Source organism: Candoia aspera, chromosome 18 (genome assembly GCF_035149785.1).
Source record: "Candoia aspera isolate rCanAsp1 chromosome 18, rCanAsp1.hap2, whole genome shotgun sequence".
NCBI lineage: Eukaryota > Metazoa > Chordata > Lepidosauria > Squamata > Boidae > Candoia > Candoia aspera.
In genome coordinates, this window is record NC_086170.1 from 2,981,319 (window position 1) to 3,004,604 (window position 23,286).

The 23,286-nt window shown below is 47.8% G+C and overlaps 2 protein-coding genes across 5 annotated transcripts in view; both read left to right on the top strand.

The window, feature by feature from the left end:
* Positions 1–19,514, top strand: part of ENO1 (enolase 1) — a 70,845-nt gene extending 51,331 nt beyond the window's left edge. The window contains exons 1-12 of one of the 2 annotated variants that reach the window (XM_063317601.1): positions 3,246–3,349; positions 7,641–7,734; positions 9,236–9,331; positions 10,908–10,966; positions 11,892–11,961; positions 12,493–12,626; positions 13,124–13,346; positions 14,607–14,804; positions 16,530–16,731; positions 17,192–17,300; positions 17,797–17,855; positions 19,242–19,514. In XM_063317601.1, coding sequence (XP_063173671.1) covers positions 7,650–7,734; positions 9,236–9,331; positions 10,908–10,966; positions 11,892–11,961; positions 12,493–12,626; positions 13,124–13,346; positions 14,607–14,804; positions 16,530–16,731; positions 17,192–17,300; positions 17,797–17,855; positions 19,242–19,311 — 1,305 coding nt within the window. In that variant the 5' untranslated portion in view covers positions 3,246–3,349; positions 7,641–7,649 and the 3' untranslated portion in view covers positions 19,312–19,514. Of the gene's footprint in view, positions 1–3,245; positions 3,350–7,640; positions 7,735–9,235; positions 9,332–10,907; positions 10,967–11,891; positions 11,962–12,492; positions 12,627–13,123; positions 13,347–14,606; positions 14,805–16,529; positions 16,732–17,191; positions 17,301–17,796; positions 17,856–19,241 lie in introns of those variants that run through there. The other variant, XM_063317602.1, reaches the window with a different exon arrangement.
* Positions 19,515–22,345: 2,831 nt separating this feature from the next.
* RERE (arginine-glutamic acid dipeptide repeats) overlaps positions 22,346–23,286 on the top strand; it is a 223,521-nt gene continuing 222,580 nt past the window's right edge. For all 3 annotated transcript variants that reach the window (XM_063317557.1, XM_063317558.1, XM_063317559.1), the window contains exon 1: positions 22,346–22,361. The gene's annotated coding sequence lies outside the window, so the exon portion shown is untranslated. The remainder of the gene's footprint in view (positions 22,362–23,286) is intronic.

A 23,286-nucleotide genomic window follows, 5' to 3' on the forward strand; every position in this document is an offset into this window, starting at 1 on the left:
TCGCCTGGCCAGCAGACTTCCCTGCTCTGTTGTAGATCATGCCAACCAAACCTTCCAAAATTCTGCATTTTGGAAAGGTCCATCCCCAAGTGAACAGAACCAAGGATTTTAGCCAATGCAAGTGGCAAGGTCAGAGAAGGGGAATAGATGGAAAGGAATAATTATAATATTTTCTAGAAGCAGCCTAGTTATGTAAGTACCCCTTCCTTTAGATTGCTATTTTTTAAATTTCAGATGGGTTGCGTGCCGCTTCTGGCGACATCCACTGATCAAAGACAATGCAGTTTTCCTCTGAACGTTACAAAGTCCCCCCCCCCACACCTTTCCAAATGCCAGCCAGACATTTTGCTTTTAGTGGGTAGATGCATGCAATCATTTCTGGCTGCACAGATGGAAGGGAGAGGCGGTGCAGGAAAGCGGAGAAAAAAATGTTCTATGGTAGCATCAAATTGTAGATGAGAATAGTTTTAAGGGGCAAAGCCACCTCTCGGTTTCAAGATAGGGGAGGAAAAATGGCCAGGTTGGTGAGTGTGATTTCTGTACCTTTTGGGAATTGGGCAGAAGGAGACAGACACGTCGTACCAAGCCACATGATGGCTTGTTAGATTTGGGCTTAGTGTGAGGTGTGAATGGCATTGCTCTGATTGGCAAACCATGGTTTAGTGCCCTCATCCCCAAACAGGGGTTCAAGGAGGATTAGGGGCCTGGACAGGGTCTTTTTTCACGATAGAAAAAAAGAGCCGAGATCATGGGCACACAACAAATCCAGAACCCATCCATTCGGGAGCAGGTGGGCACCGAGGTTCACATCTGGAAGCAAAAAACAGGCCAGGCAAACAAACCAATCTTGAAGGCGAGCTGAAGGTTTTCACAGGTTTTCCCGACCTAGCACACCACTGTACTACCACAGGCCAAATTCCCTTTTAATTATGAAGCATGTCCTTAAACGCAAAGCGTACCCACTCTGCCGGCCCCGATCCGTTCTCGTCCCAGTGGAATTGCAACACTCTCCTGAGACTTGTCTTAGGTCTCTGTGGACAATTTGCTCCTGCCCTGTACGGGGAAGGAAATCTGCCTGGAAGTGAGTAAATTTTAAAGAAGGAATTGAACGTGGGTCTCGAGGATTGATGCGGAGAGGTGTGGACTGAGAGCCATTGAAATGGAACCGGCTGTGGACTTTTTGCTGGTGATGCGTGCGAACATTCTCCGTGCTACATCAGCCTGTCTTTGTGACATCATAAGAGACAGTCAGATCCTAAGCTTAAACCTTCCTCTTCCCTTCTTAGCCGGGGCCAAGTTTTTACCAACTTTTTTCCAACCCTCCTCATTTTCATGTGCCTACTCCCATGCTTTATAGGGCTGTATAACTAAATCTATCTGCACTTGCAGACTGATGCTGGATTTGCTTGTCATGCTAAGATGGGGTTGGGCTGAAGGGTGTTTTTGATTTAGCCACAAACAGTTGGGTGTGTAGATTATGCTAAACCAAGACACAAATAAACCCTGTGTTGGTTTTAGCACGTGCTGCAAGCCTTAGATTCCCACGCCTTACCTTTGCGGCCCCTGGCCAGACATAATTACACGTGTGTTCTGAAGCCATAACATTCAGTGTGATTTACTCCCAGCACATGGCCTTCAAACCTGATGTGGTAAATTCAAAACCTCCATTTTTAAAAACAGTTCTGCATTACCAATTTCAGAATTCAAAACAGGCCAGCTTGTCAAAGTAAGTTTTTCCAGCCAAGATGCCCACAGACCATACCCTTAAAACATCCACGCCTTTCACAGAGGATATGAAGGTAGCTTCTGCTCCTGGCCACCACCTCTGGAACAAGAAGTCTGTTGTTTTTAAAAGAAGATGCAAAAAATCTCAATTCTGCCAGCCATCCTTCCAGATGCTCAGGGAAAACCAAGCTGTTGCATAACCCTACAGCAAAAATAGAGGCCCTGCCTTGCCTGTCCACACCACCCACTCCACAGCATTATTGTTTACAAAAAGTGATGCTGGGAGAAATAATTCCAGCATAAATTACATAATTTACATAATTATGTAGGTTAATACATTCCCAGGAGCAAACATGTGTTCTTGGCCCAACAGCTGGTGGAGGCCCATTGTTTTCATCCAACCTTCCTATTAACCCATAATATGGTTGGTTTGGGCACTGGCCATCAGGTGAAGATTGTGTCTTGTTTAACTGGGCTTGAGGATAGGTGGGTTGTGTGAATTAAAAAAATGAACAGCGCTGAATTTTTCAAAGGAGGTGAAGGTTGCATTTTAAAAAAAAGTTTTCCCTCTGGGCAAATTAGGCCAAAAAGGGGGGTTAGTGGGGTGCTATGGCATTATTTTTAATCTGCATTTAGAAAAATTGTAAATGATTTGAGTTGTTCTGACATATATGCATTAGGAAATTAAACTGAAGTTTGGAAAGCTGCATTTTAGAATTCTAAACTAAGCAAGTTCCTTGGTTTAAATTTTACTTATATTCGTATCTATCACACAGTTCTTTTTCCGAGTAAACTTTAAGCAAATACTATACCAAAGACATTAAAGTGAGATTAAAAAAAAAAGCTAAATCACGTTTAGAGCTACAATTTCCCCCAGTTCAGGTGCTGCTTTAAAGTTTGATTTCATTAGTACTAAATTCTGCATTTAACTGGAGTCTCCTGTACTATTTAATTTAGAGAAATGGACATTTATAACAAACAAAAAGCTTTTGGCATTTGGAATATTCTAAAATAAACTATAAGCGCACAATCCACCACTCTACCGGTGGCAGAACAGCCCCATCCTGGCGCAACAAGTATTAAAACGATTAGTTCTGTGCAAGATAATTATTCCAGTTTTCAAGCTACCCAATGCGCAGCTTTGCAAATCTTGCGAGGGAAAAAAAAACATGAAAGAAAGAGAGAGTGAAAAAAAAAGCGCGTGCGAAAACTCTTCCGGCGTTTTACAAAATGGGGATTTTCCATCTCTCGCGAAAGAAATAAAAAAGGAAACTAAACTAAATTAGGCCCGCCCACCCGGCTGCTTCAGAGCAGAAGGGTCCGGACACGTAGCGCACGTGCCAAGAGGCTGAGCTGGCGAGAGGTCCACCGACAAATCGGCGGAGAGCAGGGCGGCCCGGGCGGCCAATGAGAAGCCGCGACGCGAGCATCTAATCTGCATGGACCGGGTTATAGTTTCTTGCGCGCCGGCCGCGTCTTCTTCAGTTGCCTGGGAGCGTGAGGTGGGCCGCGTTGCAGCATTTCGGTCCTTTCATCTTTCCATTTTTAATTTTTTTTCCTGAAAAAACACTATTATTCCAATTTATTTCCTAGGTGCTGCTGCAGCGCGAGAACTTAGCCCCAGGTAGGTGGGAGAAACGCTGGCTTTGGGGGGAGGGGGAAATATTTTGCAGCAGAATATTTATATATTTATATATATTTCCTTTCAGGCGTTTGCAAGCTGGTTGCAGAGGCGTTTTGCAATTTTGGTTTGCAAAGGAAGGAAATAGGTGTGTCTCGGGGTGGGGCGTCCCTTTTGCAAAGACTTGCGTAGTTGGAAAAAAATGGGGGCTTTATTTTTACAGGGCACCCCCCAGCTTCATTTCTGTCTCCCCCAATAAGTTATTGATGCATTTATTTAATATGCATATGTAAGATTTGCATCATGGCCCCGGGAGGCTGTGCAACTAGTTTGCATAAGCGGGTGGTCCAGGGTACCCCAACATGGCGCCCTTCAGTTGAGCTGGACTGCACGCCCTATGGTTCCCTGCCAGCCGCCCTAGGTGGGGTGGTGTAGTCCAACAGGTGTGGAGGGCATCGGTCGAGAAAAGCTAGCATAAAACCAAGCTGAAAATAAAATTAAAAACTTAGCATCTCTTAACAAGAAAAGGAAAGTTTTTTTTTTAAAGGGGGAGCATTATAAGGATTGCTTTGCATCTGTATCTTAGGTCCTCTGGCTACCTTTGCAGTCAAAGATGGTTTGATCCCCTCTTTTGTCCAGGTGGGGTGGGCTGCAGAGAGGGGCAAAGATGAGGGCCTGGGGGGTGTAACACCTCCTTTTCCAAACCTGTTGCTCCTATTCATGTGCAGATGGGCCAGAGGCCCTGCAGTGTTTTGCAAATGAGGAACCTCTTTCATTTGCTTTGCTGGCCTTGTTCAAATTAAGAAAAGCTGGGGGAGAACTGGATCTTGAGAGAAAGACCCCCTTGTGATATTTTTGGTGGGGGGGCTCCCGCAGAGGACTTTCCTGGCTGGGCATCTTTGCAGATGCTGGTTGCAGCAGGCCGCCTTCTGTGCATGGAGCTTTGGACCCTTCTTGGGGGCGACCATGTGCAGGCCCTTCTTTCAGCAGCCGAGAAGGCGGAGAACAGACATGGTCTGGAGCAGCTGGACGGGGAGTGGGTTTCATGCCACGTGTACTTCCCCCCTGAGAAGGACAAGCCATGATTGATGGGAAGGGCAGTTGCTGCGTGATGCAGAAAGGTTGCTGCCATGTGTTGAAAGACAACCCTCCCCATTCATTCAGGCTCAGCCTGCTCCCCCCGCTGCAAAATGAGAGTTTCGTTGTTAGCACAGCAGCGGATTTCCCCCACCCTGGGGGGAAAGATTCTTAGTCACGTCTTCTGGGGGCGACGTTTAATTTGCCCCTGGTGAGGCGTGTGGCTTACCTTTTTGCAATAATCATCATTTAATTCTTTGGTCCTCTTCCTGTGCAATTATTGACATAACGATGGAGGGTGGTGTTGCACACACCACTATGCTTTGAAGTCTTGCAACACATCCTGCCCTTCGTTTCTGCGTTCCCAAATTTTTGGGGGCCTTCTTGATATGCTTGTCCCAACCTGGTGGCCTGCAGGGAGATTGGATCCCAACACCTAGAATTCCCAGCCAGGATCAGGTGGGGGAAGGATGCTCCAGCTTCCCTTCTCCCTGTTGGGGCGCTCCTATCTTCTTTCAGAAGGTTGGAAATAGGCAGATTTCTTGCTTCTTAATTCGGGGGGAGAGAGAAGATTTGACAGTTGGTTTAATGAGTTAGAAGGAGGCAGAGCAAATTCTCACACAACCAATCTTTCCAAAAAAAAAAAAAAAAAGTTATTTTGGGACAGTCCAACAGGTGAGAAGGTAGTATAGATTCAGCGTGCAACCAAAGAGGCAGCGTTTGCTGCTGAAGCAAGCACCCCTTCAGTAGAAAGGTAGCACCTCAGGGGTAGGCTTATATTCCCCTGGGAAGCTGAAAGCACTTTTTTTTCTTCCTGGATAATTTTACCCCTGCAGCAGCCCTGGGTGGTCAGCTAGGGTGAGTGGAAGAGATTTCATGAGCTTCAAGGCTGGGTGTGGCGGCGGACTTGAGTTTCCATTTTAGATTTTGGCACGGAACAGGGTCCCAAAATACAGGCATCACTGGGGCTTGGAGAAAAGATTTTAAATAGGTTGGTGAGTAAAAGAAAAAGGCCAGTCCAGGAATAAGGTTCAGTATAGTAAGGCAGAGAAGAAAATGATCTCAGACCTCGACTGTGCCATCTGTTGCTTTCAAGAAACACAAGCAAATGTGATTTATTTCTCTTTGAATCTGTGAATCGCAGCTTTTTTTTTGCTCCAGAAGAGTTATCTGTGTCCTCCGGGCTTGGCGGAGGGGGGAAAAAAGAGGAAAACCTGTTTCTATCAGATTCTGCAGAATGGGTTGGGATGAGTGTGCAAGGGCAGAAATGGAGTCATTCTGATTCCAGAACTGATTTCCTGCAAGGTGTTTTTTTTCCTCCCCTTTACAGTTACGTAAAACGCTGAGTCAGAGGGCCGGCGAAGACATTTTCAGAGCAGGCTGGAAACTGCAGGCTGGTTTCCAAGAACACAGATTTCTTCCTGCGGGGAGAGGCTCCGTTATATTATTCATGCGTGGCCTGAAACAGCCACGTGCTCTTAGGCCGGGCACCCTTTTCCATGAGCGGCCCTGATGAATGTCTTCAGGGCCGCTCGAAATTTGAAGGTGACCTTGGCTGGAGGGAGGATTCACGCACGAACTCTGGCTTCTGTTCGGGTAAACCTCAGACTTTGGGTGCCTGGAGATGTTCAGTATTCAGAATTCTGTCCGCAGGGCAAAAACTGGAATTGCATTTTTTTCCCCCAGTACATTTAAAGATTTTAGCTGGCGGGGTCTGGATCTGGCATTGTTCCTTTTGCCTGGCCAGCCAAGGATGAGCTGTTCCTGCCTGCCTTTCCGCTGTTAAAATATTGACAAAAACGGTATTATTTTTAGTCTGCCCTTCAGTGAATCCGCAGGACTCCACGCAGTCCGCTTCCTAGATAAGCTGAATCTGGATCTTGGCCTCAGATTTCTCTAGTGTCTCCAGATGAATGGACTATAAAGCCTGGTCTGAGTGCCACGCTAGCTGTGGGTGATGGGAGTTTTTTTTCTTAATTTTAAAGTTTCAATTGATGTGCTTGTTCTGTTTGGTCCAACCCATCAGCAATTTTTTAAACTTAACTCAACCAGTTGATACGGCTGTCCATGTCGCAGCAGGGTGGCTGACATTAAGGACTCATATACCAAACTTCCTGTGCAGTAAACAGAAATGTAATAGGACGGCAAGGATCTGTTGGCCAGAGTGCTGGGTTTCTATCCAAATTGGCCTTTTTAAAAAAAATTAAGACTGTATGGAAATCAAGAGCAAGGAGAAGCTGTCTGGCTAGTTAGACATCTTGGGGCATTCTTTCAACTTTGGTGGGAAATGCTTATGGTCCAAAGGGAACAGACTGGGTTAGAAAGGAAATGGGTGGGTTGCAGATTAGATGTAGCTGCAGGGCCGTGGACTTCTCATTGCTGGGCTCTGCAGGAAGAGGAGGCATCTTCTGGAGAGCTTGGCTCTCAAGGACAGCCCAGATGAGCAGGGAACTGGCAACTTCTGCCAATAGAGGACTTAATTCTAATGCAGGAGGGCATCCCTCTGCGTTGGTGCCTTGCATGAATGAAAAGCAAGGGGTGTTTAAGTGTCACCGCAAGCAGCTGTGGAGCTGAAGCCACAGTGGGACAGGCCGGAAGGGTCTGTGTTGCATCCCCTTTGTTGCAAATGCTGGCTTGGTGGTGGTCCATTTTGGCATGGAGGAAAAGGGGGGGATTATTGGGGCAGGCTGCTTTGTGGGCCTGTAGTTAAAAGGCTTTCCTTTGTGAGTGAATTGTTCCCCTGGGGCGGCGTAAGGCATAACCAAAATGAAGATCGGCCTGTATCAATATAACGACTTACCAAATGCTGCTTGCAGTGGATATTCATGATTAAAAATGCCTTTTCAGGCTGTTTTAAATTCGCTTAAAGCAGCCTGCCTGGGAATGCTGGGGCTTGTAGTCCAACCTTGCACCAAACTGGAGAAGCACTTTGTAGCTTTTGAGTATCCTCTCCCTGGCGCAGTTGGGCTTTCTGGTCATGGCCAATTAAATATCCCCCCCAAAGTGCATTTTGATTGTGTTTTCCCGGAGCAGTCTTATGAACAGGCCTAGCAAAGTTTCTAGTCCTCAGTTTAACTGCAGCTGGGAACTTACCTCAGCAACGCAATCTTTACTCGCTGCAAGGACAGGAAAAAGTGGCTTCGTGTTTCTGGCTTCTTGGGGAGCATGTGCATATGTTGGGGTGCTGAAAGTCTGTTGCCTTGTCTTCCCTCTTCAGACCAACAAAATGTCCATCCTCAAGATCCAAGCCCGTGAAATCTTCGACTCCCGTGGGAACCCCACCGTTGAAGTAGACCTTCACACCAAGAAAGGTTAGTCTTCATCTGCCTTCCTTCCCCGGCAGGAGGAAGACCTTGGTGTCTCTGTGTGGGACCCTTTGCCTGCTTTGGACTACATCTCCCACAACCCCTTGCTCTTGGCGGGGGCAAATGAGACCTAACATTCAAAGTGCACGGAGAATACCAGGCTGGGTCTGAAGTTGTCAAATGCATGGCTTCTGTTGCTCTTTGGGCAGATTGCTGGGGCTGAAAAAAGAATCTGGTTTTATTCCAGTGATTTGGGGTGGGCTTAATCATTTTTTAAAATTACGGCTGCCCACAACCTCTTGCGTTCCCGTATGGATGGATGCACCGGCCCCAAATTTGGTTTTGGGATCCTGGATGAAAAATGTCCCCAGTTTCTCCCCGAGAAATGCTATAGGAGTCGTGCAGCGATCAGAGGAATGCGTGACTGGATTTGGGGTTGGCGCCTAGCCCTGGCACGGGGTGGGCATGTGCCAAATTCCCCCTGGATGTGGGTACCCTCAATTCGGGCAATAGGGAGGGCTGGTCCTGGGTGATGGTGGACTTTAAATTAGGGGGTGATGAGATAGAAGCATGGGAGAAAGCACGTTCACATTGCGGCCTAGTTGCCAAGAGGGTGTTGAAGCCTGAAAATAAGCTATAATGTAGTGTAATATGATATAATGTATAATGCGGTGTTTCTCAACCTTGGCAACGTTAAGATGTCTGGACTTCAACTCCCAGAATTCCCCAGCCAGCATGGCTGGCTGGGGAATTCTGGGGGTTGAAGTCCAGACATCTTAACGTTGCCAAGGTTGAGAAACACAGATATAATATAACCTGAATAAGCAGCTGCACTGAGCTGTGTTACTCCAGGCCTCTGTGACTGAGTAGCGGCTTCTGATTCTGCTTGATTGGCAACTTGGGTGAACCAGCGTGAGTTGGAGTAAATAACCTGCTTTTGAGAATATAGGAAAGTGGAAACATTTAGCTGGCTAGACCTGTCCTCCCACGTTTTTCTAGCCTGCATCACCATCCCCGGCTGATGCCTCCCAGGCTAGCTCAGAACAGCGTGCTGGCTAAGTGTGGAAATTGTAATCTGTGGGAGCCAAAGGATCTGGGATGCCACTGTTCCTTGGCCTCCCTTGCAAAAACTTCCTGCAAGAAGACATCTAGCCCTGCAGGGTTCCGGCTTGCCTCCTGAACTGGCCCTGCCTTGTGTTCTGCTGAGAGGATGGATAAAATTGGGTTGCTGAGATTGCACCAGCCGCTGATCAGCAATTCAGAGAAATTGCGTGGCCTTCGTCTGGCTTGGGTGTGGGTTTACTTGGCCCCCCAAAATTTGTCTTCTCCCTGCCCCTGGCACAAATTCTGGTTTCCCACAGGGGCCTCCCTCGCCCTGAAGGAAGTGCCAAATACCAAATATAAATAATATAAATAAAAGGCTGCCTCAGGCCACTTCGGGTTGTAACAAGTGGGTTTGTCCTCCTCTGGTTCAACAAATGGGTTTCTCCTTTCCTTGTGGGTCCAGGTCTCTTCCGAGCTGCTGTCCCCAGTGGAGCATCGACTGGTATCTATGAAGCCCTGGAGCTTCGCGACAATGACAAGACACGGTTCCTGGGGAAAGGTAACGCCTTCCATCCCGCAGTGGCTGCGTTGCTTTCATTTTTGAATTGCCCGTCTGGTCCGCTTTGCAAACCCCCCTCCAATAATTTCATATTTATGGAATACATTGTTCGCCCAATGCGCTCAGGCGTAAATACCACCTTGCAAGCTGCTTTAGGCCTTTGCACTGTAATGCAGTCCCAGACCGAATAAGGTGGCTATGTGCCACCCCCCTCTTCTCCCATGTCCCCCATCATCTTCTTCATGGAGCAGAAAGGGGATCGGTGCTTGCAGGCAGTTGTAATTTTTGAGATTGCTTGGCTGTTGTCAAGACATTTCTGAAATATGTTGTGCTGCGGGAAGGTTCGTGGATGGCTTGTCGGCCTTGTTCAAGAACCATCCGTGAAAAAATTACTAGGTGTAATAAGCCAGAGGGGGGAAAAATGAAGATTTCATTCTGCTCAGCGAGCTGAATTTGAGTATCATTATATATTGTGATTAAAAGGCCAGCTTAGTACAAAGCCTCGATTCTTTTAACAACCTGTTTCCTAGTTTTAAAGTCCACCATCCAGTTTTAAGGTGGGAGCAGAAACCCCATCACAAACTTCAAAACCGATCTCAACAGAAACCACTGCAAGATTGCAACTGTTAGCCATTCACAATAGCAAGATAATCGGCTTCTTGCATTGAAAAGAGCAGATTGGCCCCGTAGGCTGTTTTTCAGCTTCAGAAAAGCAATGTAATTCTGCAGCCCATCTAGATTTGCCAAGCTGAAGAAGGCTTGTATATCTGGTGTCAAAGTGTTGGCTTGAAGTGGCTCACAAACCATAGCTTGGTTTGATGTCTGCTAAAACAATGCTGATGCTTCTCTCTTGCAAGCAAAGAGGGCTTGAACTTGATGGATAGGCGAGGAATTCAGGAAGAAACTAAGCCACAGCTTTATAATACAAGCCACGATTTGAACTGTCCGAATGTCTTTGGCAGAACCAGGGAATGGGTGATACCCAGTTGCTTACATTTGGTGTTACTCAATTTGTCATGTTGCCCAATTCAAAACGATGCTGGATTCAACTGTGGTCAGGTGCGCCCTGTCTGATAGAGTGGTCTCTCTCGCTGTGCATTTCATGTGCACCCTCTTTTTTCCTTCCACGCATGATGTGCTTTTTGTCTTCTTTTGTGGGCATTCATCTTTCTTCTTTTCTTCCCCATCCCTCTCTCCTCTTCCCTCCACAAACTTGGTGACCATCAGGTGTCTCCAGAGCCGTTAAATACATTAATATGTTCCTGTCACCAGCGCTGTGCACTCAGGTAACAGATGCACACCTGCTTTGTGAAAACTCTCTCTGGGCAACTTTCTTTTTGCACGATTCTTGGGCTGGTTTTCTCGCTCTGGCATTCCTGGATGATGCTTCTCCGCTCTGCGTTAATTGTTCTACTCAGAAAAATGGAATTAACCATCCTGGGCATGCACCTTTGCGCATTTTTGCTTGAGGACTAGGAGATTGACACTCTGACCGCCAGCCCCAGCGATCCCCTACTAGTGCCTGCTGTTCCTTGGAGTGGTTTGGTTTAGTGATGGATTTGGTTGTTTGTTGCAGGTGTCTCAAAAGCTGTTGAGCACGTGAATAAAACAATTGCGCCTGCACTCGTTAACAAGGTAGGACCAGTCTTGTTTGACTAACCCTGTAGCTCAGGCTGAGCTCTCTGCAGCATTTAAAGGCGTTTTTAATTCTTTGCATGGGTGTATTTAAAGCAGCCTTTCAACCTTTTGACCCTGGAGGAACCCTTGAGATATTTTTCAGGCCTTGGGGAACCCCTGCGCGTTCAGGCTCAAAGATAGGCCAGAAGTTGCAAAATTATTATATTCGTTTCATGGGTAGGCCTGTATATAGGCACGAACAGCATCCTTAAACTAAAAATAAAGAAACTTCTTTATTGTGAAGTTGCCCAAATCTGAAATAACTTTTTAAAGGAATTGTGATCTTCCAGGGAACCCCTAGTGACCTCTCGTGGAACCCTAGGGTGCCACGGAGCCCTGCTTGAGAAACCCTGGTTTAAAGGTCCTCAGAAGGTGCAAAGTGCTTGCTTTTGGGATCCCTTGCTAAGAATGTCGAAAAGCATCATGTATGAATTTGGAAGGATGGTGGGACTGAAACATGTGTGGGTTTCATGCCCAATGAATTGTAGTTTTTGAAGTGGACCATTTCTCCCAGACTGGACTGGTTTTTTCCCCTATTTTTAACATTTAAAAAAAAATTAAATACTTTTAGGAAAGATGATCTACGGGTGAAAAGAGCGCAGGAGTAGTATATAGTAGAATGCAGATAACCAAAGGAAGGATCTCAATCCTCATAAGAAGGAACAGTTTTCAATCTATTGTTAATTACTTGTGAAATCGTCAAAGGTTTCGCTTTCTGAAGAAGCGGAGAATCCCTCTTAAGCTTTAAGCCAAGGATTCCTGGTTAACCCAGTGTAAATCACAAACCAGGATTAGAAGCCACAGTGGCTGGGGAGAAGACGTGATCATGCAGGACTGGGCTTTGAACCGGGATTAAGCTGAATGTCTCCCCTTTTCCCCGCAGAATGTGAGTGTGGTGGAGCAAGAAAAGATCGACAAGCTGATGATTGAAATGGACGGATCAGAGAATAAGTGTAAGGAAAGGGGGTTGAACTGTGGTCTGGGTGCCAAACCAGCTGTGTCTTGGGGTCAGGAACGTGCTCCCTCCGTGGGGGGTGGGAGGAGGATTTGAAATCCTGTACTTTACACGCCTTCACGCTTTCCTACTCCTGACACAACCCTCTGGAAAGAAATTTGCTGCCTTTTGGAGTCTGCGCCAGGCTCAGCATTAAACGGCTAGCAATGAGAGAGGCCCAGATTTGATGCTTGGTCTCCTAGTTGCCCACCCCTGCCATTAGCTGAGGCTTTTAAAGGACTTAATGGCAGCAAGAGAGGCTGCCGGTGGCTCTGCTTCATCTTGAAAGGGACTAGAGAGAGAAGACAAACACTTTTCACTAGTCAGACCAACGAACGCAAACTTTATTCCGGCCAAAGACCATAACTCTGCTAGTCTTAATTTTAAACATGCCATGTATTTGGAGTGTTCTGGGAGGCAGCAAAGCCTGCAGAGGAGGGCTTATTGCAAGCAAATAACATACCCCCCCATTTTTTTCCCCTTACGGCAGCTAAATTTGGTGCAAATGCCATCCTGGGGGTCTCCCTCGCCGTGTGCAAGGCTGGTGCTGCAGAGAAGGATGTCTCATTATATCGTCACATTGCCGATCTCGCTGGGAACAAAGACGTTATCTTGCCGGTCCCGGTAAGTTTAGTTTGCTGTGCTGTGTGGAAGGCAGGGTCTGGGCCAGAAGCGCAGCTGCAGATAAAAGCCTTGTGCATAAGCGCATGACTCTGTTAACCCCTTGCAGAGAATTTTATTTTCCCTTCGTCCCTTGTGGGGAGTTTTTCTTCCCCTTTAGTCCGTAGAGTGAAAGCCCTGCCCCTCTTGATTGGGGGTTGCAGAGATTTTCCTTTTTTTAAACAAACTCCACAGCCTGAAAAAAACGGAAAACTCCGGCCTTGATGCAAACCCCAGCTTCTTCCGATCCATCTGCATGTGCAATTACCACCTTTTGGTCTGGAGATGTGGACTGTCCCTGTTTTCAGATGCTGAGGTTGTAATTGCCTGAAATGGCATCATCCCTGGAGACTCCCAATTTAGTCAGGAGTGTTAAGGACTAGAAGCTTGAATTGGTGCGGGCTGGCCTCTCTGGTTTGTCTATTTAAACCGCCCTTCTGGCATCCTTGACGTCCCCAAAGGCTTTCAACGTGATCAACGGTGGGTCTCATGCTGGGAACAAGCTGGCCATGCAAGAATTCATGATTCTTCCCATCGGGGCGGAGAGCTTCAAGGAAGCCATGCGCATCGGGGCGGAAGTGTACCACAACCTGAAGAACGTCATCAAGGAGAAGTATGGCAAGGATGCCACCAACGTGGGGGATGAGGGTGGCTTTGCCCCCAACATCCTGGAGAACAAGGAAGGTAATTTGCTTTGCAGCGAGAAAGCCAGAACCCCAACCTGGATTGTTCAGTTTTAAGCCAGTGTTTCTCAAACTTGGCGACTTTGGGACAACGTGGACTTCAACGCCCAGGATTCTGGCTGGGGAATCCTGGGAGTTGAAGTCCACGTGTCTCAAAGTCGCCAAGTTTGAGAAACACCGGTTTAAGCCATCCGAAGACACCCCAGGACTTTGACCCAGCAGTCCTGTTTGGGAAGTTGCCCTGGGGATGCTGGGATATTTCCTAGTTGGAGGTGCAGGCTTGAGAGGAAGAAACATGGCGATGGTTTCCAGCATCCCTATTAGCAGCTAGGTGGGCATCTGTAGCAACAGAAGGGGAGAATTGGCGGACGCTTTGTGGGACTTGGGCAATCTGGAGCGAGACTCAGCTCTTCTTTGCCAGCTCGCAAACCGCCTTGTTGCTGGTGGAACCTGGCATCGAGGCAGGGGTGGGTGGCAGTTTCTCCCTTTGGCCCCAATTCCTGCTTTCCCTGTGTGGAGACTTGATCCTGCTCGGGAGTGGGGCTGGGCTTTGCCTTTCCCTCTTGGTGTGCGAATAGGCAAGAATAGATAGGATGGATGGAATCAGAAGCCAGACAAATTCTTGGTTTGGCCCCTTTCTGGAGTGATCTAGTCTGGGAGGCTGATTTAGTAGAATCCAAGAAGCTTTTTCCTAGATTATTAAGAACTGAATGGAGGCCTGCCTGCCTGCCTGCCTGCCTTCCTTCCATATTTATTAAGAATTTTCATATAATAAAAGATGAATCAAAAGAAGAGAAAAGAACACATAAACGAGGAATAAGAAATATGTAAATAACTTACAACCTTCTTTCCAACAGATTAGATTCTTACTGGTTCTCCTCCCTCTTAAATATTTTACAGATCCCCTCACCCCCTCATTTGGGTGCCTCACCCCCTCATTTGGGCACTTAGCACTCTTACAAGGTTTCCCATCTTTCAGAAAAAGTTTGTGTGGTTTGTTCTCTGACCAGACAGGTCAGTTTTGCCATTTCTGCAAATCCTGACATTTTCACAGTCCACTCCTCTCTGGGAATTTCATTATTTTTCCATCGCTGAACGGAGGGTTTCTTGATGCTTAGTTGATGCTCAGGGGCCAAAACTTGACATCTGTTTTGTGATGTTTCAGAATAATGTGCCAGTTAGTAAAGCAGATAAGCCTCGATCAGCCTTTTGCTTAATTGTTCGTTAAACAGCCGTTTGCTCAGTACTTGCTTGTGTTTAGCTCTGGAGCTGCTGAAGACTGCCATCAGCAAGGCCGGGTACACGGACAAGATTGTCATTGGCATGGACGTGGCAGCTTCTGAATTTTATCGTGACGGGAAATACGACCTGGACTTCAAGTCCCCGGATGATCCTACCCGATACATCAGCCCCGATCAGCTGGCTGACCTGTATAAGGGCTTCGTCAAAAATTACCCAGGTCTGTATGGTGGTGGGCCCTGCAGCACATTTTGGATTCAGATCGTTTGAACCGCTTCGAATTTTAGATGGCTTTGCACACCGGGCTTATTGGTGGCTGCGGGCGCTTCGTTTGCGCCTGCTTAAGAAGCCTTCATCCAAGGACACCATTCATCAAGCTGTTTTCTGTAATACTTCAAAACAATGGGTTATTTAAAACTGTTTTAAGCAGTGCTTAACACTTTTGATTTAATTTAATAGAAGTAGTATGATGGTAGGACTACAGATAGTCCTCAGTTAACAACCATTCGTTTAGTGGTGGTTCCGACTTACAATGGTGTGGGAAAAAACAACTGGTTCTCACACTTATGGCCGTTGCAGCGTCCCTGCGGCCGCGTGATCACGATTTGGGTGCTTGGCAACCGGTTCGCATTTATGGCTGCTGCAGCAGCATGTGGTCATGTGATCACCATTTTCGACCTTCCCAGCTGGCTTATGGCAAGCAAAATCATTGGGGAACCGCTTAATGACCATGTAGTTTGCTTAACGCCCACAATGATTTGCTTAATAACTGCCGCAAAAAAGGTGGTAAAATCGGGTTGGATTCGCTTAATGACCGCTTTGCTTAGCAACTGAAATGCCAGGCCCAATTGTGATTATTAAGTGAGAACTACATGTACTACATTTATCTGTAGGGGCACTGATGATTGGCATGTTCCCATGGTGGGTGTGAACCAATAATTTTACATGAATGCCCTGTGGATGTTGACTATGGTGACTGTATTTCTGTGGAAAAAATGAAGGACAAACCTGAACAAGGGCCAAATCTGAAGGAGGTTCTAAGGATAAAAAAAACTAGTTTATAGCTTTGCTTTGCAAAGGAAAATTCAAGAGCAGAGCCAAGGAAAACTTTACAAAAACTTCACATACTCTAATAAAAATAATCTAAAATCAAACAGTATATGTACATTGATTCTAAAAAGGCAATTCAATTTCTGTATTTTTCACATGGTACCATTTGCATGGTAAAAGTTAAATGACCAAAATAAGGGACAAAAGTGAGTTTTTGAAAAATAATCTAAAGGACAGCTTTCTGAAATAAAGGACTGTCCTTTACAGTAAAAGGATGTATGGTTACTGTCATGTCGATGCCCTTCCCCAAAGCAAGAACAAACAAATGCTAGGAAGAAAGATATTCTCTGATCCATGTTGTGTGGCTTTTTTTACATTTCTTTCAAATTTTTAATTGTAAGCACCCAGAGTCTCTGTTGTCGGGCGGCTTCAAAATCAAAATAATAAATAATCGAAATTTTAAAAGACCGATGCCCAAGGAAGTTCACTAACTGGGCAGATGGAAAAAGGTAAAATTTAAAGGATCCAGTAGCTGGGTCTTCCCAGAAACCACGACTCGTTTGTGTTTGTTGTGAGCCACCCAGAGTCGCTTAGATGACATGGGCGGCCGTGCAAATTGAATAAATAAATAATAATTTCATTATCCGCCAAGGACAGGGGTGAGAAAAGTTAATTGGGTGGTCTTGGGGCTGCAAGCCCCTGTGCGGTTTTGAGTCTGGTGGTTGCACCACGCAGGCTTGTTGGTTGCCGTTGCTTTCTGCAAAATGGGAATAAGGTGTTTAGCAGTCTTAGTGGTGGCGGTGGAAATACGGTGTTCCCCAGAGTTGCATTCCCAGTGGTAACTGGTGCACAGCCATCATGGTCCCCCCTCTTCTCCCCTGTCCGTGCTGCTCAGTGGTTTCCATCGAAGACCCCTTTGACCAAGATGACTGGTCTGCGTGGAAGAAGTTCACGGCTGAGGCCGGGATCCAGGTGGTGGGGGATGACCTGACAGTGACCAACCCCAAGCGCATTGCCAAGGCCGTGCAAGACAAGTCGTGCAACTGCCTGCTCCTCAAAGTGAACCAGATCGGCTCGGTCACCGAGTCGCTCCAGGCGTAAGTCTCGGGTCCGATGCGGGGTGGGCCCTTGAGAATTCTGGAAAGGGGTTCCTCCTGAGAAGATTTAGTGGGGAGGGAAGGGGAAAGCAGGACATGAGCTCCTGCCTTGTGATGAATTGGGATGTAAAGGAAATGGGGTTTAGTTCTGCCTTGGCCCGTGGCAGTCGGTCGTGAAAGAACTGAGCCTGCGAGCCCAAGTTCATCGGGTGTAACAAAACTCGGGACAGAAATGCTGCCTGGAGGGGAAAGGCAGGTGTTTTTAGTTGCGTCCTGGCAAATTCCCCGCTGGGCTTCAGCTGCCTTCACCGGAGATGTCCTCTCCTGCATCTCTGGGTGGTTGAGGAAGGATCCGAGAGAGGAAAGGACGCAGCGCAGCATTGAATGAGGTTAGGGAGGATGATCCAACCCCCCTCTGGCCTTTGCTGCTGGTCTGGAAGTTGCTTTTGCCTCGTTTCAGCTGCAAACTGGCCCAGTCCAACGGGTGGGGTGTGATGGTCAGCCATCGCTCCGGGGAGACGGAAGACACCTTCATCGCGGACATGGTGGTTGGTCTCTGCACTGGACAGGTGAGTGTTTGAGGCGGGGTTGGGTTCAAGCATCGCCCTGAGGCTGCGTGGGGAGGAAGACTCCTGGCGTGCCAGAAAGAACTTCAGAGACCCGGCAGTACTATAAATACTACATGGGTGGTTCATGTGACCAGTCATGGTTTGCAAAACAAGCCATAATGTGGCATGCTTGTTTTTGGCTTAACGTGATGCGCTGCGCTATGGGGTACTGCAGTGTTTCTCAATCTCAGCCCCTTGAAGATGTGTGGACTTCAACTCCCAGAATCCCTTAGCGTGCTGGGGGATTCTGGGAGTTGAAGTCCACACATCTTCAAGGGGCTGAGGTTGAGAAATGCTAGTGTACTATTAATGTGAATGATGGTTCTGTGGGTTAAGAAATGGTGGTTAAGCCCTGGCTAAGTGATGTCTGAACATTTTGACATTAAAATGACCCCATGGTTTGTGGGTCCTCAGTTTCCTGTAGCCTCACATTCCTTGTTTAATTTTCTTTTCCCAGATCAAGACCGGTGCTCCCTGCCGATCTGAACGTCTAGCTAAATATAACCAACTTCTAAGGTAAGACCAAGTTTTTATGGCTGGTTTTCTTGGGGGCCAAGGGCAGTATCTTTTGTTTCATCTATGGTCTGTGACCGTAATAAAGATTTGATTTTTGATCTGTTCAATCGTTTTCTAAAATCTAGATGCTTGTTAAGATTGCCAAGTTCTCGTCTGTGCATCATGAGTGGTGGCAGAATACTTTTATTTATTTAAAATATTCAATGCACAATAAAAGTATAGAAAATTAAAAAATATGGAAGAAAATAAGGTAGAAAATAAGGAAGTGAAAAAAGAAAGAAAACATTGAATTATGGCTTCTGCCCCTCTTTCCCTCAAGTAATTGCCATCTCAATTTTTCCCCTTTCTCTTGAACCTTTTTAATTCCCCCTAAATCATCAATTCAGTCTTTCTTTCTTTCAACACAAAGTCTATATAAGGTTTCCAGTCTTTTAAAAAGGTTTTTATTGTTTTTTCCCTGACCAAATTGGTCAGCTTTGCCATTCCCGCAAGCACCGTTAATTTTATAATGCAATCTTTTACTGTGGGTATTTCATCATCATTCCATTTTTGTGTAAACAATAACCCTGCCGCATACGATATTAATTTCCCATATTTCTTTTCCAGTTCAGCATCCATAAAACCCAACAGAAATTGGGTTTAACATTCGTCCACAATATCTTTTGCATCATGAATTTGCACCCAAAATTGCTTTTTCACAAGCTCAGCATGCGTGATAAAAAGTCCCCTCTTTGCAGATGAATAATTATAAACTCTTAGTGAATCAATATAGACAGGTGGCCGAATTGGCCCAGGATAGTAAGAATTGTAGTCCTAGCAAATATGTGGGGAGTGATGTAATTCTTGGTGCATAGGAACACTTAAAAAAAAAAAAAAAATCCGTTCAATCGTGTTCGATTCTCAAAGACTGCCTGGACGAGTCCCTGCAGTTTTCTCGGCAAGGTTTTTCAGAAGTGGTTTGCCATTGCCTGCTTCTCAGGGCTGAGAGAGAGGGACTGGCCCTAGGTCACCCAGTTGGCTTCGTGCCCAAAGCGGGACTAGAACTCTCAGCCTCCCGGTTTCTAGCCTGGTGCCTTAACCACAACACCAGACTGGCTCTCATTAGAAAGACTTACTGCCCTCTTAAGACTCACTCTCGCGTGGGGGCTAGGCAGGATCTTGATTAGACCCAACCCCAAAACTGCAGAACGTGTAAGCTTTTGAGTGCTACAGAACTCTGGAGAGCAAGCTTCAAAGTTGTTCAGAAATCTGGGCTTAAATCTCACCTGCTAAAGTGTTAACGCATGCAGTTTTGGGGCTTGTGATGATCTTTTTCCGTCCTTCCACTGGCGGATCATCTATTTCTTGGCTTTCTTTTTAAGATTCTTTTCTCCCTTCCCCCTTTAGAATTGAAGAAGAGCTGGGAAGCAAGGCCCGTTTCGCCGGCCGGAATTTCAGGAACCCCCGGGTCAACTGAAAACGCCACACTCCGACGAGGCTGATTAGAAAAATGCGTTTAGTCCCCTCTCCCCTTAGAACCTGCGTTGTAGCAAAGAAGGGCAGCTGATGGAACCAATCAATGTTTGCAAGTCCTCAATCCTGTAATTCCCTCCCCCCCACGCCTCCCTTCTCTCCAGCTGTTGCTTTCAAGGAACATGGGGGGCTTTGGAGGCTAAAGGCAGGATCCGTTATGGGAGCCAGGAGAGACGCCCCAGAGTGTTACTGGCATACTGTATTCGCTTGAGATGGCGAGCATTTTTTTTTTCCCACTCTGCTGTTCCTCCCCCATCTTCAACTCCCCCCCCTCCACCTTTAGTGTATGAAAATGATTTGCAGGGCACCTGAGCTACCTGCCCCCCAAAACCAGAAATTCTCTTGTGAGGCAAATAAAACAGAGAAATACTGGTGTTTTGTTGGCATCCTTCTTGGGGATGGGAAGGGGGGAAAAACATGGAATTTGTGCCTTGTTTTTGGAAGAGAAACTGATGGTGGGAGGTGGCAGGGCATAAATTAGCCGGTTGCATTTGGGCCCAGAGCGAGGCTGGTGTGATGGGTCCTGCAAACCCAGAAATTAATTACATTGATAAAATGTGCTGCAGGGTAGTGTTTGAACTTTAGATTTTTTAAAAGCAGCCTGAAAGGGGAGGGTGAACAAGCTTTGCTGGAATAGAGGAAGATCATTGGCAAAAGCCAGCCTGAACATTGCATGAGAAGCTAATCAGTGGCTTGAGAGCAGCCTGTTTAATAATTAGTGTGTTTTGGGGCACCCTGACACAGGCTGTGGCTCTGCAACTTCCTGATGGCAAGGATGTGGGTTTGATTCAGCCTTTTTTAAGGGAAGGGATGGGCTGGCTTCTTCGATCCTTGCTAGGGAATGGTGGCTTGTGTGCAGAGCTGCCTTGCTGGTAGCTGCGCTAAGCTGTGGTTGGTCAAAAGCCGCCCCTGCTGGATTCATGCCAATTGTAAGAAAGGTGTGGGGATGCAAAGAAGCCGTTGCTGTTGTCTGATGCAGGCTTTCTCGGGACGAGCTCCCCTGAAGTTGAGCAGGGTGGGCACTTGGCTCTCCCTACAATCTGGGGCCACTTTCCCTGATTGCCCCATTGTTCCCTTGGATGACCCCTTGAGCCAGTGGGGTGATAACCACCCATTGTGGCCCTTTGGCATCCTTTTCTGGTGGACTGCAACCCCCATAGTCCCTGGCAAAAGCAGCTGGGGGAGGGGAAGAGGGAGGCAACCCCATCGGGTGCTCCCATGCTGCCCCCCAGGAGCTGTGGCCAGCTTATGGACTACAACTCCCAGCCTCTGCCTGACATGGGCGCCAGACCCCATGCAAAATGGCCAGGGTCCTTGTAGTCCAACTCAGTTTTCTCTCCAAGTTGGACTATGACCCCACTCAGGGCTCTTAACTACAAGTCCCATCATTCATGGCGAGCAATTTCTTTACTGCAAGCCCCATCATCCCCTTCAGCCCAGGGATGTTGGACTAAGCTATGGTCTGAAAGCAGCTCTGTTGGTGTGGGGCTCTTCCCAGACCCATCATCCCCAGCCATTGCGTCTGCAAGGGTTGGACTCCAGTTCCCAGCATCCACCAGCGGGGGTTAATTACAGTTCCCGTAGTTCCCAGCCCCGTTGCCCATACGGCAGTGCAACTTCCGTCTCGACGCCTGCGCTCTTCAGCCTCGTCTCTCCGCTTGGGGGGACTACAACTCCCATCCTCCGTGCCCTGACTGCGTGGGACTGCAGCCCCCATCATCCCTGCTCACCCCGCCCTCTACGGCTCTCCTCCGGGATGGCCGGACTACAGATCCTATCGTCCCCCGCCGAAGAAGCGAGCCGCCCTCCCCAACCGGCCTGCAGGGGGCGCAGGGCGGAGCTCGCGCGGCCCCGCGCGCGCCGGACGCACCAACCGCCGCCGGGGGCACGAGGACGTCCGCCCCGCCCCTCGCCCCGCCCCCTGGCTCCCCCTCTGGACCAATCCGGAGCGCCCTCCGCTTCCCCTCGCCTCCCCTTCTTCCCTTTTCCTGGGGGGTCCCTCCCCCTTGAAACCGAGTTCTCCATCCTGGGCGCCGATTGGCCGCGGCTGCTTGGCCGGGGGGTCACGAGGTGGCTCCTCCCCCGCCTCCCTGCGCCCTCCCCTCGGCCCCGGACGGGCGCGAGAGCACGCGCCGGCTCGGGCGGCCAATGAGGAGGCGCGATACTGGCAGGTGGAGCGGGCCTGTCTGGGGGTGGTTGCTGGGTGTCTCTTTGGTTGTGTGTGGAAGAGGCGGCGGAGGGAGAAGCCGAAGCTGAGGAAGAAGCCGAGGAAGGGGCCGCCGACGCCGAAGGGGGGAGGAATAAAGCCGGGGAGAAGAAGGCGGAGGCGGAGAATAAAAACAGAAAGAGAAATAGCGAGAAACGGGCGCCTTCCCTTCATTTCACCCCCCCAACTGTGTGGGTCTGTCGCCCCCTCTGCCTGGAGGGCGAGCGCGCCAAAGGGAGAGGAGCCCAGAGAGAGGAGGGGGCGCCTGGAGTTGGCTGGAGCCTCCCCTCCTCCCCCCCTCGGCCCCGGCCCCCCTTCCCAGCTCGGCCCCCCTTTTAATAACTGAGCACATTGTCTCCTCCCGCCACAGTCTCCCCCCTCCCTCTTCAAGCAGCCCCCCCGCCATTAACATGCAGAAGGGCCCGACCTCCTAAGCATTCCCCGACCCGGCTGCAGCGGCCTCTCCCCCTCTCTCTTCCCCCCCATTTCCACCCATACCTCAGCCCTCCTCCATCATTGCTTTCTCCACCCCTCCTTGCTCGGGAGGGGGGCCTTTGGAACTTTCCCAGCCTCTTTCTTTCCCTCCACAGCTCCCCCAAATCTTCAGGGTACCCATTTTGGCCCGTATCTTCAGCAGCCCATTGGCCCTCCACCCCCACCCCTTTCCTTGTCCCTCTGTTGCTGCTCGCTCCCCCCCAGTCCCCCCCCTTCTTTTAGACCTTGCTTGGGATCTCCTCCTCAGCACCAGCAGAGAAAACCCTACTGATGGTGTGAATCGAGAGGAGAAGGTAAGTAAGTTAGGGGCTGACTTGATGGCTTTTGTTTAGGACTCATTTTCTCCCTCCCTCTTTTTATGCAGGAAAGAGTGGGAAAAGCGGGGGGGGGGGAAGGTTTTTTGTTTGTGTGCACAGGCCCTGTTTATACATTGGGTGTGTTTCTCCATCTGAATTTTTTTTAAGGGGTAAGAAACTAATTGTTGCATTATTCAAAATGTCATTAGAGAGGCAGTGCCTCAATTTGGGGTTCTCTTTCCCCCTCCTCTCCCACTCCTACAGACTCTGTGAAACTCTGCTTTCATCTCTATTATGATTCAGAATGAGAGTGCTGTTCTTCAGGTTTTTTAAAAAAATGGGAGCCCGTGTGGATGAAAATGGAAAAAGGGGTTAATATTGCTATTTGTTACTCTTACACAAAGGGCTGTGTTTTGCCAAATGTGAGGTTGTGACTGTTAAAAAAAGATAAATAGCCAATATTCTTTTGAGTGCATCTTTGGAAGAGACCTCAGGGTGTAGAAAATAATATTCACCATGTCTTAAGTAAAGTATGGGTCATCTCAAAGTTGGTTTTTTCTTCTTCTCTTCCTTCCTTTTCCAATAAGTATTTATAGTCCTGAGTGCAGTGGAAGAAACCCAGATAGGAATTGTGGTTAGGGAAGGGTTTAACCTGTGCCCTATTTTTTATACTGTCTGGATATAGAAAGCTCTGGTTGCATTAAGGGAAATATGTTTTAACGTGGATAAGATGTTCGTTTTTTAAAAAGAACACCACCTCTTAACCCAGGAAATCACTGCATGTCTGTTAAATGTGTGTATCTGAGTTGCACTGCTCCTGTCTTCATGCACTTCCTCTTTTTAAAGTTGCGAAGATATTTGGGAAAAAAAGAGAGGTCAGAAAAAGTGCAGAGTTTATGCTTCTAAGCAGTTGGCTGTAAAA